This window comes from Gigantopelta aegis, chromosome 9, assembly GCF_016097555.1.
Source record: "Gigantopelta aegis isolate Gae_Host chromosome 9, Gae_host_genome, whole genome shotgun sequence".
NCBI classification, from domain to species: Eukaryota; Metazoa; Mollusca; class Gastropoda; order Neomphalida; family Peltospiridae; genus Gigantopelta; species Gigantopelta aegis.
In genome coordinates, this window is record NC_054707.1 from 770,844 (window position 1) to 788,207 (window position 17,364).

At 37.2% G+C, this 17,364-nt stretch overlaps 1 protein-coding gene across 1 annotated transcript in view; it reads right to left on the bottom strand.

The window, feature by feature from the left end:
• LOC121381362 overlaps positions 1–17,364 on the bottom strand; it is a 43,157-nt gene that overhangs the window by 7,024 nt on the left and 18,769 nt on the right. The window contains exons 5-6 of the mRNA XM_041510647.1: positions 15,504–15,668; positions 9,653–9,685 (exon numbers count right to left, since the gene is read on the bottom strand). Coding sequence (XP_041366581.1) covers positions 9,653–9,685; positions 15,504–15,668 — 198 coding nt within the window. The remainder of the gene's footprint in view (positions 1–9,652; positions 9,686–15,503; positions 15,669–17,364) is intronic.

A 17,364-nucleotide genomic window follows, 5' to 3' on the forward strand; every position in this document is an offset into this window, starting at 1 on the left:
ACTCCCATGGCTAGTGATATTCAATGTTGGGCTAGTAAATAACTATTATTGTCATGCCAGACAGGCCTTCTAGATTATGGTAGCCCCACTCCCATGGCTAGTGATATTCAATGTTAGGCTAGTAAATAACTACTATTGTCATGCCAGACAGGCCTTCTAGATTATGGTAGATCCACTCCCATGGCTAGTGATATTCAATGTTGGGCTAGTAAATAACTACTATTGTCATGCCAGACAGGCCTTCTAGATTATGGTAGATCCACTCCCATGGCTAGTGATATTCAATGTTGGGCTAGTAAATAACTACTATTGTCATGCCAGACAGGCCTTCTAGATTATGGTAGCCCCACTCCCATGGCTAGTGATATTCAATGTTAGGCTAGTAAATAACTACTATTGTCATGCCAGACAGGCCTTCTAGATTATGGTAGCCCTACTCCCATGGCTAGTGATATTCAGTGTTGGGCTAGCTAGTAAATACAGGGCTTCTAGGTTATGGTAGTCCCACTCCCATGGCTAGTGATATTCAATGTTGGGCTAGTAAATAACTACTATTACTATGCCCGACGGCTAGTGAAACAAAGTTGTCAAATGCTGCATTTAAGTATATTTGGTAACTTTGAATATCATATACACCCCTCACCCCCAAATGTTAGTGTTTTTAATCTCCATCTCCCTCTTTAAGTAACATATCGGATTATTACTATTAACAAATTGGATTAAGTAAATTAGGGCTAGTGAATTTTTAATTGTGGCTAGTGAATGAAAACAAATCACTGATCCCATGGCTAATGGATTTTGTAAAAATTCTACAAGCCCTGATAAAGGTTAAACTTCACCATATCAACTTCATATTTCACCACCATTGACATCAAACAAACTAATGGTGTGTCCATCCGGCTATTAAAGGTAAAATATCACATGTCCTACTTCATATTTCACTACACTTGATAACAGTAAGAATAATGACACAGCCATGTGGCTATTAAAGGAACTACTAGTATTTTCGTCTTTTTAGCACTTACAATGTAACATATTTTATTATGGTAATGCAAAAGACAAACCTAACTGCAGTCTTAATAATGGTTTATGTTTTGTTTTTTCACACTGTCAACATTTTCCACCAGCTGTTAACAGCTGATAACATATCAGCTGGCATTTTGAGGTATCATTTTAAAAATGAAGAAGAATGGGAATTGAAATTTGAAAAAAAAGAAAGATAATGCACAAAGTTAAATTAAGAAAAAAAGACCCCCTCTCCCAATAAATAAAATACCTGGTTGTTAAATTTAAAAAAAAGGAGAACAAAAGGAAAAGATACATTAAAATGTAATTTCATCCATACCATGACAAAATTATTGTTTGTGCACAGGAACGTTTGTCAGAATGATAAATTGTGCATTATATTTATAGAGGTTTTCATTTTTAAGACATTGTGAACATAGGTTAAAGGTTAACTTTATAATAAAGTAAAGTTAAAAGCAGACCTACAACATTTTGCCAAGATGTAGTCAAATATGTTATCATTTCCTAATTCAATTTTATAAAAAGTATTGAAAGTCCTGCATTAAAATTGCTTTTTGTTAAAAAAAAAAAAAAGGACCAAGAGTTAACTCTAATGAATGGAGATATAGTTCATATAATTTACTCTTGAATAGTGACATTTAATTTGCTGTACAGTCTATGTTCTGAAGACATTAGAATAATGTCACATGTACATAATGTAAGATGTCCATGTTTTTGGATTAACTTTGGAACGTTTAGCGAATGTTTCTGTAAGACTCGTTGCAGCGCTTACATGAAAACCAAAGTAGGGACTACAAAGTACACAGTAAACTAAATGTAAACCAGATAGCTTACAGTTCGAAACCATGTTATAAAGTTTAACCTTCAGTTATCATTCTGCAGTAAAAATCAATGAATCTCATACTGAGAATATCACCATCAGCATGCAACAAAAGCATTCATTTCAAACCTGACAAACATCAATAGCTGTTAGTGCACACTAAAGCAAACCAATCCTAAATAAATCTCTTACTTGGTGAATATATCATTATTGGTGTTCATTTTTATTTTTTAAAATATAAAAACTCCAACAATAGCCACATTCATAGCAACATCCATAGACCCTTCCACAATACATACATAAAGTACATGAAACAATTCTCTTTCATGCATAAATGAATTTGAATACATTCATGGGGACACATATCTTTTATCTACAAGGATAATTTCTCTGTTATCTCCACCTTAAGAACTCTTTGCTTTGTACGAATGTCAAGTCAGTCCAAGTGTTTAATTTTAGCACCGACTGTAGGCTGTGCCACCCCTTTTTATGTACGAGCCAAGTTTAAGAATCAAATTAAAAAACTTTGAGACCTTATTAACAAGTTTTTTGAAAGTTAAATTTTTATTTAAATCTTTTAAATTTAAAACTCTAGAAGACAGACTTAAAATTTAAAATTTCTATTTTTATTTGTTTAAATGCAATAAACTATTATTTTCCCAAACATTCCTCCATTAGTTTGTGATGTTTTGAGAGCTCGAGAAGTATTCTGTAATAATAACCCCCTGCAAACAGACTGAGTTAAACTATTTGAGTAAATAGCTAAATGTGATAATAAACAAAAGCTTTTAGCACTTGGTAACATTTTAATTACTTTTATTGTTTTGACCTTTTTGGTGCATTGATAAATGTTTTTTTGATAAAGGGACAGTAAATTTTGTGCCGTCCTAAAAATAGTAGTTTGGCTTGTCTGTCTGTCTGTCTGTTGGTAATGACCGCATGTACATGTAAGTATATTGATAATTTGATTTTTGATAACGTTATATTTTATGTTATATATAGAATACTAAACGAGCTTGCCTGTCATACCATTTTTATGAAATGAGTGAACAGTTTTGGTATCTGAGAAGCAAAAGCGAGTCAGATACCAACACTGTTCACAAGTTTCATAAAAATGGTATGTCAGACAAGTTAGTTTAGTATTTTATTTATTACAAACCAATTGCAAAGAAGCTGCTATGCAGAAGTAAGCACATGTCTATACCGATTACACGTTATTTTTCTACGAATTGGGTCAGCAAGTGATCTACCTCACGCTCACGTCACGCCAATATTACACTAGTTAAAAATTGAGTGATTGTTATAACATACACTGGAGTGTAATACATACATGTACCGTGCCACCCATTGTTATGGTCAATCTAGTTAGATATCGAGTGATTGTTATAACATACACTGGAGTGTAATACATACATGTACCGTGCCACCCATTGTTATGGTCAATCTAGTTAGATATCGAGTGATTGTTATAACATACAGTGGAGTGTAATACATACATGTACCGTGCCACTCATTGTTATGGTCAATCTAGTTAGATATCGAGTGATTGTTATAACATACACTGGAGTGTAATACATACATGTACCGTGCCACCCATTGTTATGGTCAATCTAGTTAGATATTGAGTGATTGTTATAACATGCACTGGAGTGTAATACATACATGTACCATGCCACCCATTGTTATGGTCAATCTAGTTAGATATCGAGTGATTGTTATAACATACAGTGGAGTGTAATAAATACATGTACCTTGCCACCCATTGTTATGGTCAATCTAGTTAGATATCGAGTGATTGTTATAACATACACTGGAGTGTAATAAATACATATACCGTGCCACCCATTGTTATGGTCAATCTAGTTAGATATTGAGTGATTGTTATAACATACACTGGAGTGTAATAAATACATGTACCTTGCCACCCATTGTTATGGTCAATCTAGTTAGATATTGAGTAATTGTTATAACATACAGTGGAGTGTAATAAATACATGTACCTTGCCACCCATTGTTATGGTCAATCTAGTTAGATATCGAGTAATTGTTATAACATACACTGGAGTATAATAAATACATGTACCTTGCCACCCATTGTTATGGTCAATCTAGTTAGATATCGAGTGATTGTTATAACATACACTGGAGTGTAATACATACATGTACCTTGCCACCCATTGTTATGGTCAATCTAGTTAGATATCGAGTGATTGTTATAACATGCACTGGAGTGTAATACATACATGTACCTTGCCACCCATTGTTATGGTCAATCTAGTTAGATATCGAGTGATTGTTATAACATACACTGGAGTGTAATACATACATGTACCTTGCCACCCATTGTTATGGTCAATCTAGTTAGATATCGAGTGATTGTTATAACATGCACTGGAGTGTAATACATACATGTACCTTGCCACCCATTGTTATGGTCAATCTAGTTAGATATCGAGTGATTGTTATAACATACACTGGAGTATAATAAATACATGTACCGTGCCACCCATTGTTATGGTCAATCTAGTTAGATATCGAGTGATTGTTATAACATACACTGGAGTGTAATAAATACATGTACCATGCCACCCATTGTTATGGTCAATCTAGTTAGATATCGAGTGATTGTTATAACATACACTGGAATTGTTATGGTCAATCTAGTTAGATATCGAGTGATTGTTATAACATGCACTGGAGTGTAATAAATACATGTACCATGCCACCCATTGTTATGGTCAATCTAGTTAGATATCGAGTGATTGTTATAACATACACTGGAGTGTAATAAATACATGTACCGTGCCACCCATTGTTATGGTCAATCTAGTTAGATATCGAGTGATTGTTATAACATACACTGGAATTGTTATGGTCAATCTAGTTAGATATTGAGTGATTGTTATAACATACACTGGAGTGTAATAAATACATGTACCGTGCCACCCATTGTTATGGTCAATCCTAGAACAATAAACTATTTTGATTTGATTGAGTTTGTGAACACGGCCCCTGAGAATTATTATACTGAATTTCAGAACTATCCAATCAAACCTCCGAGAGATCCTCACAAAATCAGAGTACCCAGCTTGAGAACTATCTAGAAGATAAAACTTTCATATTTGTTTTTAATAAAAAAAATTCTTATTTTAAATTTAATAAAACTTCAAAATTTCAAAACGTATCTATTAGTTTGTGGAAAGTATAATAAACAATTTGGTATAACTCTTTTATTAAAATCAATAATAAATATGTTTATTACAAGACATGGGCAAATAAAGGAATTTAGTTTTTACAAGATCTGTTTAATAATACCAGTTGGCTCACATATGATGAATTTTGTATGAAATATGACCTCATACCACCATTTACAGTCTACAACGGTTTGATTTTAGCAATCAAAAAATATTATAAATTGGTTATATATACAGAATTAGTAACATTACAAATGCCAATAATACCTAATTGTTTGAAAGAACTTCTTAAAACAAACGTTTGTAAAAAATTCTACAAAGAGTGCATAAATGAACACACATCTAAATACAAAATAAACGCACAATAAAATGGAATCATATTTTTTGATATTGACCTCTGTGACAAATGGTGGGAAAATGTATATCTTATCCCTATCAAGCTACCGGCCTCGGTGGCGTCGTGGCAGGCCATCGGTCTACAGGCTGGTAGGTACTGGGTTCGGATCCCAGTCGAGGCATGGAATTTTTAATCCAGATACCGACTCCAAACCCTGAGTGAGTGCTCCGCAAGGCTCAATGGGTAGGTGTAAACCACTTGCACCGACCAGTGATCCATAACTGGTTCAACAAAGGCCATGGTTTGTGTTATCCTGCCTGTGGGAAGCGCAAATAAAAGATCCCTTGCTGCCTGTCGTAAAAAGAGTAGCCTATGTGGCGACAGCAGGTTTTCTCTAAAAAAATCTGTGTGGTCCTTAACCATATGTCTGACGCCATATAACCGTAAATAAAATGTGTTGAGTGCGTCGTTAAATAAAACACTTCTTTCTTTCTTTTTCCCTATCAAGCTAACCACCGACACAGGGCTCCATTACTTTCAATACAAGATATTTTTATTTATTTTAACAACAAATAAGCATTTGGTTATATATGGTATTAAAAAATCAGATAAATGTGAATTTTGTCATACGTTTACTGAAGATTTAATGCACCTTTTTTGGTTATGTAAACATGTTCAAGCATTCTGGAATACTGTTATCAACTGGATATTCTTGAAAACTAAAATTAGACTCCAAATAAATGCACAAACAATTATTTTAGGCAATCCTAATTATTCTAAAAAAGATAATATTGTCAATTTAATACTTCTAATTGCGAAACAATACATATATAAGTCAAAATGCAAAAGTCAAAAACTAACGTTAACTGGATTCCAGAACAATCTGAACATGTATTATTATATAGATAAATATATTACTACAATAAATAACAGGACAACTAAATTTGAGGAAAAATGGAATATTTGGACAAAATTAATTGTATAAAATATATATTATTGTATATGTTTTTAGTTTATAACTAATTACAAGTTGATCATCGGTATATACCTTTTTTCTTTTCCACAGGAAATATATTGATATATACTAGTATATATAAATGGGAGACCATTATTATAACATGTTTTTTTTGGTTTTTGTTTTTGTTTTATTATTTATGTATGCTTCTCGTATATGTATGTTTATTATTTGCTTTATGTATATTTGGTGGTGAAATAAAAAAAGATAAAAAAAGACGAGTGTGCATTCAGCATGCGCAGAAAAAAAAAAGAAAAAAAGAAAAAAAAAGGCAATTCCAGTACAAAATATAATAAATCTATTTCAGTTATTAATAAAATGTCACTACCAGCACAAAGTATAATAAACCTATTTCAGTTATTAATAAAATGTCACTACCAGTACAAAGTATAATAAACCTATTTCAGTTATTAATAAAATGTCACTACTAGTACAAAGTATAATAAACCTATTTCAGTTATTAATAAAATGTCACTACCAGTACAAAGTATAATAAACCTATTTCAGTTATTAAAAAAATTCTTCTGTCTTAAAAATTTTCAGAAAGAGAGGTTTACCGATACTTAAACTTTACCCTGTACAGTTGGAATTAACCAAATGATGTGTTTTTGAAATCATTTCATTAAAATACTATCTAAAACAGTGTCAACAATATTTTTATGCCTGACAGCATGGTAAATTATAGCCTAACATTTTAATGTACATTAAAAATTACAGTAATCGAAGCATTACCAGTAATATAAATTTATTTATGAAAAGTAGATATAGGGAGATTACACAAGAGTACCGGTGAGGTACATGATGCGCCCGGTAGTTTGATGGAAAACCATGGATATTAATGAACGGGTATGATTCAATTCTAATTATGTGAAATGTTTGCAATGGGATGGATGAACAGTTTGTTTTGGACCAACCACTGATGATACTGTATCCATTGGAGAAGGTACTGTCTGATTAATGATGTTATTGTTCTTTATTAGAATGGTCCTGTATGCATCTGTATGCAAGATATGATCCGGACATGGATTTACTGTTATGTGCAGTAGATTGTGAAAAGTAGATCACAGTGACCTAGTAATAGTACGTGACAAACTGCCATCCCAAGTTGTTCCTACATGTGAGGCTTGATGGTCTAGTATGCATCTGTATGCAAGATATGATCCTAACAAGAAAAAGTTAACAGACGGACATACGGACGGACAACGCCATACCGTAATATGACCCATCATAGAATGGCGTATAAAAAGTTAGCCTATGGCACAAACTGTATTGCATCATGACTACTGGGTAACTAAAATAAATCTTAAAATTTCAAGGCGGTACTCTGATTAGTGTACTATCATACAATAATGCTGTGTTTTAAAAGTACAGTTCGATTAAAAAAAACCCAAGTTGATTTCTTTTTCAGCTAACAATAACATTTATGATATTCTTGACCTATTCGAGGATTGCCATAAACAAAGAGTTCAAAGATATATTTACAAAGATATATTTACAATATAAATACTAACTACAGTTCCTTTTAACATGCAACTCGTCATTGACATTTGATATGTTTGAAAGGAAACATTTTATTTAACGACACACTCAACACATTTTATTTACAATTATATGGCGTCACACATATGGTTTAGGACCACACAAATATTAGGCGAGGAAACCCACTGCCGCCACTTCATGGGCTACTCTTTTCGATTAGCAGCAAGGGATCTTTTATATGCACCATCCCACAGACAGGATAGTACATACCATGGCCTTTGTTACACCAGTTGTGGAGCACTAGCTGCAACGAGAAATAGCCCAATGGGTCCACCGGCGGGGATCGATCCCAGACCGAACGCTCATCAAGTGAACACTTTACAACTGGGCTATGTCCCGCCCCTTACATGTTTTGAGCAACTTGTAACGTGTATATATAGCCATGGGCGTACGACCCGGGGGGGCAGAGGGGGGGGGGGGGCAATTGCCGTCCCCATACGCCCATGTATATAGCAGAGAAAACTTGTAACTTGTATATATATAGCAGAGAAAACTTGTAACTTGTATATATATAGCAGAGAAAACTTGTAACTTGTATATATATAGCAGAGAAAACTTGTAACTTGTATATATATAGCAGAGAAAACTTGTAACTTGTATATATATAGCAGACAAAACTTGTAACTTGTATATATAGGACAGAAAATTATGAGAAAAAATAGATTTCACGTTTGTATGTGGACACGTTCCGGTGTATGCAGAGAATCCCAGCCTCAATAATAATTAAAATTTACTTGTGAAAAGTAGATAAATGAATGAAACAAGAGCCCAAGGCAGCGCTGCCATGTTATTTTCAATATAGTTTATCACTAGAAGATGATAATTCACAGACACTTTCAAATTTTCAATGTTAAAGTTTTAATTAAATTAAAAATAAAAAAACCCTTCATTAATTCGAAACTTCCAAAATATCTCAATGATAGCGGAGATTACACAATATAAAAAAAATCATAGTTCTGAATTTCAGAACTACTTGATGAAGACACTAGAAGATATTTTTAATTTTAATTTAATTAATTTTGTTTTTAAAATTCAAACATTTAAAAATATCTCTCTATTTGCTTGTGAAGACTGATCCTGAGAATACTTATACTAAGTTTCAGCACCATTCAATCAGAACACTAGAAGATAAACTTTCAAATTTACAATGTTAAATTTCTATTTAAACTATTTATATTTAATACAAAATTCACAAATTCAAAATTTCCAAAATAGCTCTATTAGTTTGTTTAAACTGCACCCAAGAAACATTGTACCATAATGTGGTTCTTAATTAGTCTGTAGGAGACCTGCCACTTTATAGCACTAAGTACAGGTAGATGTAGTAGAGGTACCAACACACCAACACACCACACACACCACAATACCAACACACTAACAAACCAACACACCACCACCCCACACACCACACACCAACTAACCAACACACCACACACCGGTAACAACTTCTTGCAACAAGGGGACATCTGAATGCACATACAGATCTATGTACACAGAGTAATATTTCAAGCAAGGAAATGCAAGCATTTTACACCAATATTGATCTAATTATTCTGACAGTGAAATAGCTTTAACGTTCACAGTGTATCAAGATACTATGTAGATCAATGGATGAGGATTTATCAATGATATTTCCTGATTAAATGAGTGATAGCTAGATTAACAGAAAACTGAGAAGAAAAAGAGGCATGCAAAATATATCACACAGAAAAGTATCAAACCTGTTTATCTGTTGTTAGTATGGAAACATCATCCTGCAAAACAAAACAATTTAAATAAAAGATCATTAAATAGTGTAACTGTTTTTGGTTTTAATTCATCATTCTGCAAAACAAAATAATTTAAATAAATAAAATTTAAATATGGAGAACAAAAAATCATTATTTCTAACAAAGATTACAATACTGAATCTAACATTTTCTCTGTTTGCTAGAATGAGGTATTAAACTGGCCCAATTCATTTCAGTGGTGCCTCTCACTATTTTCTTCCTTCTGTTTTCAGTATAATTTAAAACTTAAACAAGAACTCTGTGAAATTATGATGAACCTACCATAAACATATTCCATGCACTGTGATGAACATATACTCTTCAAAAAAAGAAACGCAAAAGGGTACAAATGGGTTATAACTCCGATTTTATGTTTCCTACCGGTTCATGCTTTGTGAATATAAGGTCATTGCATGTCCCAAACACATTCCCACGGTTACATTCGATAAAACGCAGCTACTGTACAATAAAGTTCCAAAATGTGAATATTCGCAAAAACGCAGCCACGTGCAAACCATGTCACCACTGCACGTGCGTTGTCTGCACGTGCAACATGAACACCGACAGTATAAAAGTGCAGGGTGTTCGCTTGCCTGGCCTCTGTATCTGGCCGACAGTTGACAATCCAGGACATGCCACGTCTCAGTGAACCGCAGAGAAACAATGCCATCGGCCGACTAGACGCAGGCGAATCCAGAACGGCCGTTGCCAGGGCATTCCATGTGTCCCCAAGCACCATCTCCAGACTGTGGGACCGTTACCAGCAACATGGATCAACACGTGACCTCCCTAGATCCGGTCGACCACGGGTCACTACCCCCGGGCAGGACCGCTACATCCGGGTACGCCACCTTCGGGAACGATTGACTACTGCCACCTCCACAGCCACAGCAATACCAGGTTTGCGCAGGATATCCGACCAGACCGTACGGAACCGCCTATGTGAGGTAGGAATTCGTGCCAGACGTCCAGTTCGAGGTGTCATCTTAACACCACAACACCGTCGACTCCGACTGCAGTGGTGCCAGATTCATCGACAATGGCCTCAACTGCGATGGAGACAGGTGTGGTTCAGTGACGAGTCCCGATTTCTGCTCCGACGTCATGATGGAAGATGTCGCGTGTATAGGCGTCGTGGTGAATGTTATGCGGCAAACTGCGTGCAGGAAGTGGACAGATTCGGCGGGGGTAGTGTCATGGTGTGGGCAGCCATCTCACACACTGGCAGAACTGACCTGGTCCACGTGCAGGGCAACCTGAATGCACAGGGCTACATTGACCAGATCCTCCGGCCACACATCGTTCCAGTTATGGCCAACGCCAACGCAGTGTTCCAACATGACAACGCCAGGCCTCACACAGCACGTCTCACAACGGCTTTCCTACAGAACAACATTAATGTCCTTCCTTGGCCATCGATATCACTGGATTTGAACCCAATTGAGCATCTATGGGACGAGTTGGACCGACGCCTCCGACAGCGACAACCACAGCCCCAGACCCTGCCCGAGCTGGCAGCAGCCTTGCAGGCCGAGTGGGCCACCATCCCCCGGGACGTCATCCGTACTCTGGTTGCTTCAATGGGCAGGCGGTGCCAGGCAGTTGTCAACACACGCGGAGGCCACACCCGGTATTGACTCCAGATGACCTTGACCTTGGTGGTGTGTCCTATCACTTACTCACAATGGACTAGAGTGAATTGTGAACAATCCTGCAACATTTGGTAATTATCGGACTCACCATTCAATAATTAAATCAATTCTCCAAATGTTACGACAATGTGGTTTTGCGTTTCTTCTTTTGAAGAGTATATATAGGTGCAACTATATAAACCTGGGCCCCGTTCCATGAAGCGAACTTAGCCCTAAGATTACCTTAGGCGCATAGCTACCCTATGCACTTAAGTTGATCTTAGGGCTAAGATCGCTTCATGGAACGGGGCCCAGGGCTGAATTTCACAAGACACTGTAAGCCTAGTTTTGCACGTAAACGTAAATCTACGATTAAACCACAATTTTTATTACTATTATAGTACAACAAATATAGTTAGAATACACATATTTCATTTTCTTTTGCCTTTACATTACTCTAGCTTCTGTAATGATGTCATTTTCTGCGTGAAATAGATGCCAAACTCGCGTAAACACACAACTACCGGTATAACTGCTAGTCACAGACATAAATTTATGATGTTTAGTGAAGAAGGGCCCAGGATTCACTGACCTATAACTTGTAGTTTTTAACAAACTGATGTAAATGTGAATCTTTCAAGCAAAAGTCGACGCCATCAACTCGGCCACTAGAGTCAGAAAAATAATACCTGTATCTCACTTTTTTACTTTGTAAAGGTGAGACGGAAAAATTTAAATTTAAACAAAATTAAAATCCTACGAATTGACCACGGGTCAAATGGTGAATCACAGTATGACCTATTTCAAAGACTAGTGGTCATTTCATTTCAACTTATTTTTTGAGCTTATATCCAATTACGGTGCAAGCACACTGTCCTGGGCACACACCTCAACTATCTGGGCTGTCTGTCCAGGACAATGGGTTAGTTGTTAGTGAGGGTAAAGAGGGTGTAGTGGTCTTACATCTACTCATCGAGTCGTTAAAACTTGCTCTGGGTGGGAGCTGGTACTGGGCTGTCTGTCCAGGACAATGGGTTGGTTGTTAGTTGTTAGTGAGGGTAAAGTGGGTGTAGTGGTCTTACACCTACTCACTGACTCGTTAAAACTTGCTCTGGGTGGGAGCTGGTACTGGGCTGTCTGTCCAGGACAATGGGTTAGTTGTTAGTGAGGGTAAAGAGGGTGTAGTGGTCTTACACCTACTCATTGAGTTGTTAAAACTTGCTCTGGGTGGGAGCTGGTACTGGGCTGTCTGTCCAGGACAATGGGTTGGTTGTTAGTGGTTAGTGAGGGTAAAGAGGGTGTAGTGGTCTTACACCTACACATTGCTCTGGGTGGGAGCTGGTACTGGGCTGTCTGTCCAAGACAATGGGCTAGTTGTTAGTTGTTAGTGAGGGTAAAGAGGGTGTAGTGGTCTTACACCTACTCATTGAGTCGTTAAAACTTGCTCTGGGTGGGAGCTGGTACTGGGCTGTCTGTCCAGGACAATGGGCTAGTTGTTAGTTGTTAGTGAGGGTAAAGAGGGTGTAGTGGTCTTACACCTACTCATTGAGTCGTTAAAACTTGCTCTGGGTGGGAGCTGGTACTGGGCTGTCTGTCCAGGACAATGGGCTAGTTGTTAGTTGTTAGTGAGGGTAAAGAGGGTGTAGTGGTCTTACACCTACTCATTGAGTCGTTAAAACTTGCTCTGGGTGGGAGCTGGTACTGGGCTGTCTGTCCAGGACAATGGGCTAGTTGTTAGTTGTTAGTGAGGGTAAAGAGGGTGTAGTGGTCTTACACCTACTCATTGAGTCGTTAAAACTTGCTCTGGGTGGGAGCTGGTACTGGGCTGTCTGTCCAGGACAATGGGCTAGTTGTTAGTTGTTAGTGAGGGTAAAGAGGGTGTAGTGGTCTTACACCTACTCATTGAGTCGTTAAAACTTGCTCTGGGTGGGAGCTGGTACTGGGCTGTCTGTCCAGGACAATGGGTTAGTTGTTAGTGAGGGTAAAGAGGATGTAGTGGTCTTACACCTACTCATTGAGTCGTTAAAACTTGCTCTGGGTGGGAGCTGGTACTGGGCTGTCTGTCCAGGACAATGGGTTAGTTGTTAGTTGTTAGTGAGGGTAAAGAGGGTGTAGTGGTCTTACACCTACTCATTGAGTTGTTAACACTTGCTCTGGGTGGGAGCTGGTACTGGGGTGGGAGCTGGTACTGGGCTGTGAACCCTGTACCTAGCAGCCTTATGTCCGATGGCTAAACCATGACACCACCGAGGCCGGCGACTAGTGATCACTGATTCAGCAGTTTTCCAAGTGTTGCAATAACTATGGGCCGAATTTAACCATGCCACCACCGAAGCCGGCGACTAGTGATCACTGATTCAGCAGTTTTCCAAGTGTTGCAATAACTATGGGCCGAATGTAACCATGCCACCACCGAAGCCGGCGACTAGTGATCACTGATTCAGCAGTTTTCCAAGTGTTGCAATAACTATGGGCCGAATGTAACCATGCCACCACCGAAGCCGGCGACTAGTGATCACTGATTCAGCAGTTTTCCAAGTGTTGCAATAACTATGGGCCGAATGTAACCATGCCACCACCGAAGCCGGCGACTAGTGATCACTGATTCAGCAGTTTTCCAAGTGTTGCAATAACTATGGGCCGAATGTAACCATGACACCATAAACAATCATGTTTCTTTCTCCAATTTCAGATGCAGATCAACAAGACTCAAAACTCCAAATACACAATATTGATTTTTGATAATCAATTTCTTGAAACTTGAAATACACAATATTGATTTCTGATAATCAATTTCACAAGCAGCATTTGCTTTCCAATTCCATCTTAAGCATAGTACAACAACATGTATTCAGATTAAGAAATTAGTGTCAGCTACGTTGACATTGGGATGAACAATATTAAATTAGAAATGTATATATGCTTAAAAAAGCAGCAATTAGTTTAAATGTATAAAAATGAGAGTAACGTTTATAACATACACATGGTCTACAACTGCATTTCAATTTCAAGCTTTCACTTCCACAAGAGGAATTTTGAGCTTTGCATCGAAAGAGAACCACATATAAAGGGCATCCAATGCAGATCAGGATAAATGCTTTCACTGTTGCCCTTGGTTACCAACTATAATTACATGTTTGAGGGTATCCAATGCAGATCAGGGTAAATGCTTTCACTGTTGCCCTTGGTTACCAACTATAATGACATATTTGAGGGTATCCAATGCAGATCAGGATAAATGCTTTCACTGTTGCCCTTGGTTACCAACTATAATTACATGTTTGAGGGTATCCAATGCAGATCAGGATAAATGCTTTCACTGTTGCCCTTGGTTACCAACTATAATTACATGTTTGAGGGTATCCAATGCAGATCAGGATAAATGCTTTCACTGTTGCCCTTGGTTACCAACTATAATTACATGTTTGAGGGTATCCAATGCAGATCAGGATAAATGCTTTCACTGTTGCCCTTGGTTACCAACTATAATTACATGTTTGAGGGTATCCAATGCAGATCAGGATAAATGCTTTCACTGTTGCCCTTGGTTACCATCTATACCTTCATGTATGAGGGTATACAATGCAGATCAGAAGAAATGCTTTCACTGTTGCCCTTGGTTACCATATATACTTACATAAACGAGGGCATCCAATGCAGATTAGGAGAAATCCTCTCACTGTTGCCCTTGGTTACCATCTATACTTACATATATAAAGGTAAGCCTATCCAATGCAGATCATCCTGTCCTGGACGGAGGAACTGGCTGAGGCCGGAACCTGCGCACATGACAGGCATGCGCTAAAACAGCTTGTTTTGAATGTGCACGTTAAGCCCTATGATCTGACCTAATGCTGAGCAGGAGAAATGCTCTCACTGTTGCCCTTGGTTACTTTCTATAATTACATGTTTGATGGTATTCAATGCAGAGCAGAAGAAATGCTCTCATTTGGAACTAGCTCCGAGTGAGCGGAAATTAAATTTCGCGAAATTATCTATTACACTTCCAAAATTGCAGAAACCCAGTTACTTTTCAACATAATATCAACTGATAATGACATGAATATTGTCCCAGCAAATTAAAATAAAATTTGCCAACTGTTTTTAAAATTTGCAATTGGTCAATTTGGCCACTATAAAGGGCCAACCCTTCGACTGTTGCCCTTGGTTACCTCTTCGTTCAACTGCTCCCAGTCAGCTATAGGATTAATCTGCCGGAACTTCACTGGAGGGAGGCTCACTTTCTTCACTGAAGTGGGGCTCACTTCCTTCGCTGAAGGGGGGCTCACTTCCATCTGGGACATTTTCCACAAACCTATAAAATGCCTCGGATTATCCTGCAATCACAAAGAGAGAACTACTTAAGCTTAGGACTTTATTCTGGCTGGTAGGTACTGGGTTCACATTACACCTGAGGCAATGAGGAAGTTTTCATGTCAGTACCGGCTCCAACCCAGAGTGAGTGCACTGCTAGGCTCAATGGGTAGGTGTAAGGCCACATACACCGAGTTTCACCCACTTCACGGGTGCGATTATGGGTGTGTCTCCCGAGTGTATGACCCCACATGGGGGATGATTACCCGGCATGCACTGCAGGTTCCGTGTACCCCGGGCTCAGGTGATACCGAGATAGCTCAACTGACAGCAAGCGTGGAGCACGGACCTGTCAAGTAGTCCCATACCGAAATGGAAATACTGCGGCTTCACCATTCATCTCATCATCAACCATGTTTGTAATGTCCAAAATACAAAAAAATTCTTTAGTCTCTGTCTTAAATGTCTGTGGCGTTTTAAAAAAAAAGCAAAAAAAAAAAAGCTTAGGACTTTAGATTGCGCCGACATTGAGGCAGTAAAGGCTGTGCCCCAAATAAGTATATGACCAAAATAAGTACATGACCAAAATATGTACATGACCAAAAAATAAGTACATAACCAAAAAATAAGTACATGACCAAAATAAGTATATGATCAAAATAAGCAAGCCTAAAATAAACAAGCCCAAAATAAGCAAGCCCAAATTAAGTACATACAGACCAACCTGAAAATAAGTATGCATGATCCCATGAATGTTAAAATAAGTACATGCCATGAATGTTAAAAATTAAGTACATGAAAATCCCATGAATGTTAAAATAAGTGAAATAACTTAAAACATATCTGAAAATCCCATGAATGTTAAAAAATAAGTGAAATTATGACCAGTGAATAATAATTTGAAATAAGCAATTTCTGAAAATCCCATGAATGTTAAGCTGTAATTAGAGTGAAATAACTTGAAATGCATTTCTGAAAATCCCATGAATGTTAAGCTGAAAATCCCATGAATGTTAAGCTGTAATTAGAGTGAAATAACTTGAAATGCATTTCTGAAAATCCCATGAATGTTAAGCTGTAATTAGAGTGAAATAACTTAAAATGCATATCTGAAAATCCCATGAATGTTAAGCTGTAATTAGAGTGAAATAACTTGAAATGCATTTCTGAAAATCCCATGAATGTTAAGCTGTAATTAGAGTGAAATAACTTGAAATGCATTTCTGAAAATCCCATGAATGTTAAGCTGTAATTAGAGTGAAATAACTTGAAATGCATTTCTGAAAATCCCATGAATGTTAAGCTGTAATTAGAGTGAAATAACTTGAAATGCATTTCTGAAAATCCCATGAATGTTAAGCTGTAATTAGAGTGAAATAACTTGAAATGCATTTCTGAAAATCCCATGAATGTTAAGCTGTAATTAGAGTGAAATAACTTGAAATGCATTTCTGAAAATGTACATTTCTTTACCATTACTGCACTAAAAAAAAAAGAAAAAAGATTTTATTTAATGATGCACTCAACACATTTTATTTATTGTTATATGGCATCAGACATATGGTTAAGGACCATACAGATATTGAGAGAGGAAACCCGCTGTCACCACTTCATGGGCTACTCTTTTCAATTAGCAGTAAGGAATCTTTTATATGCACCATCCCATAAACAGGGTAGTACATACCATGGCCTTTTTGATATGCCAGTCATGGTGCACTG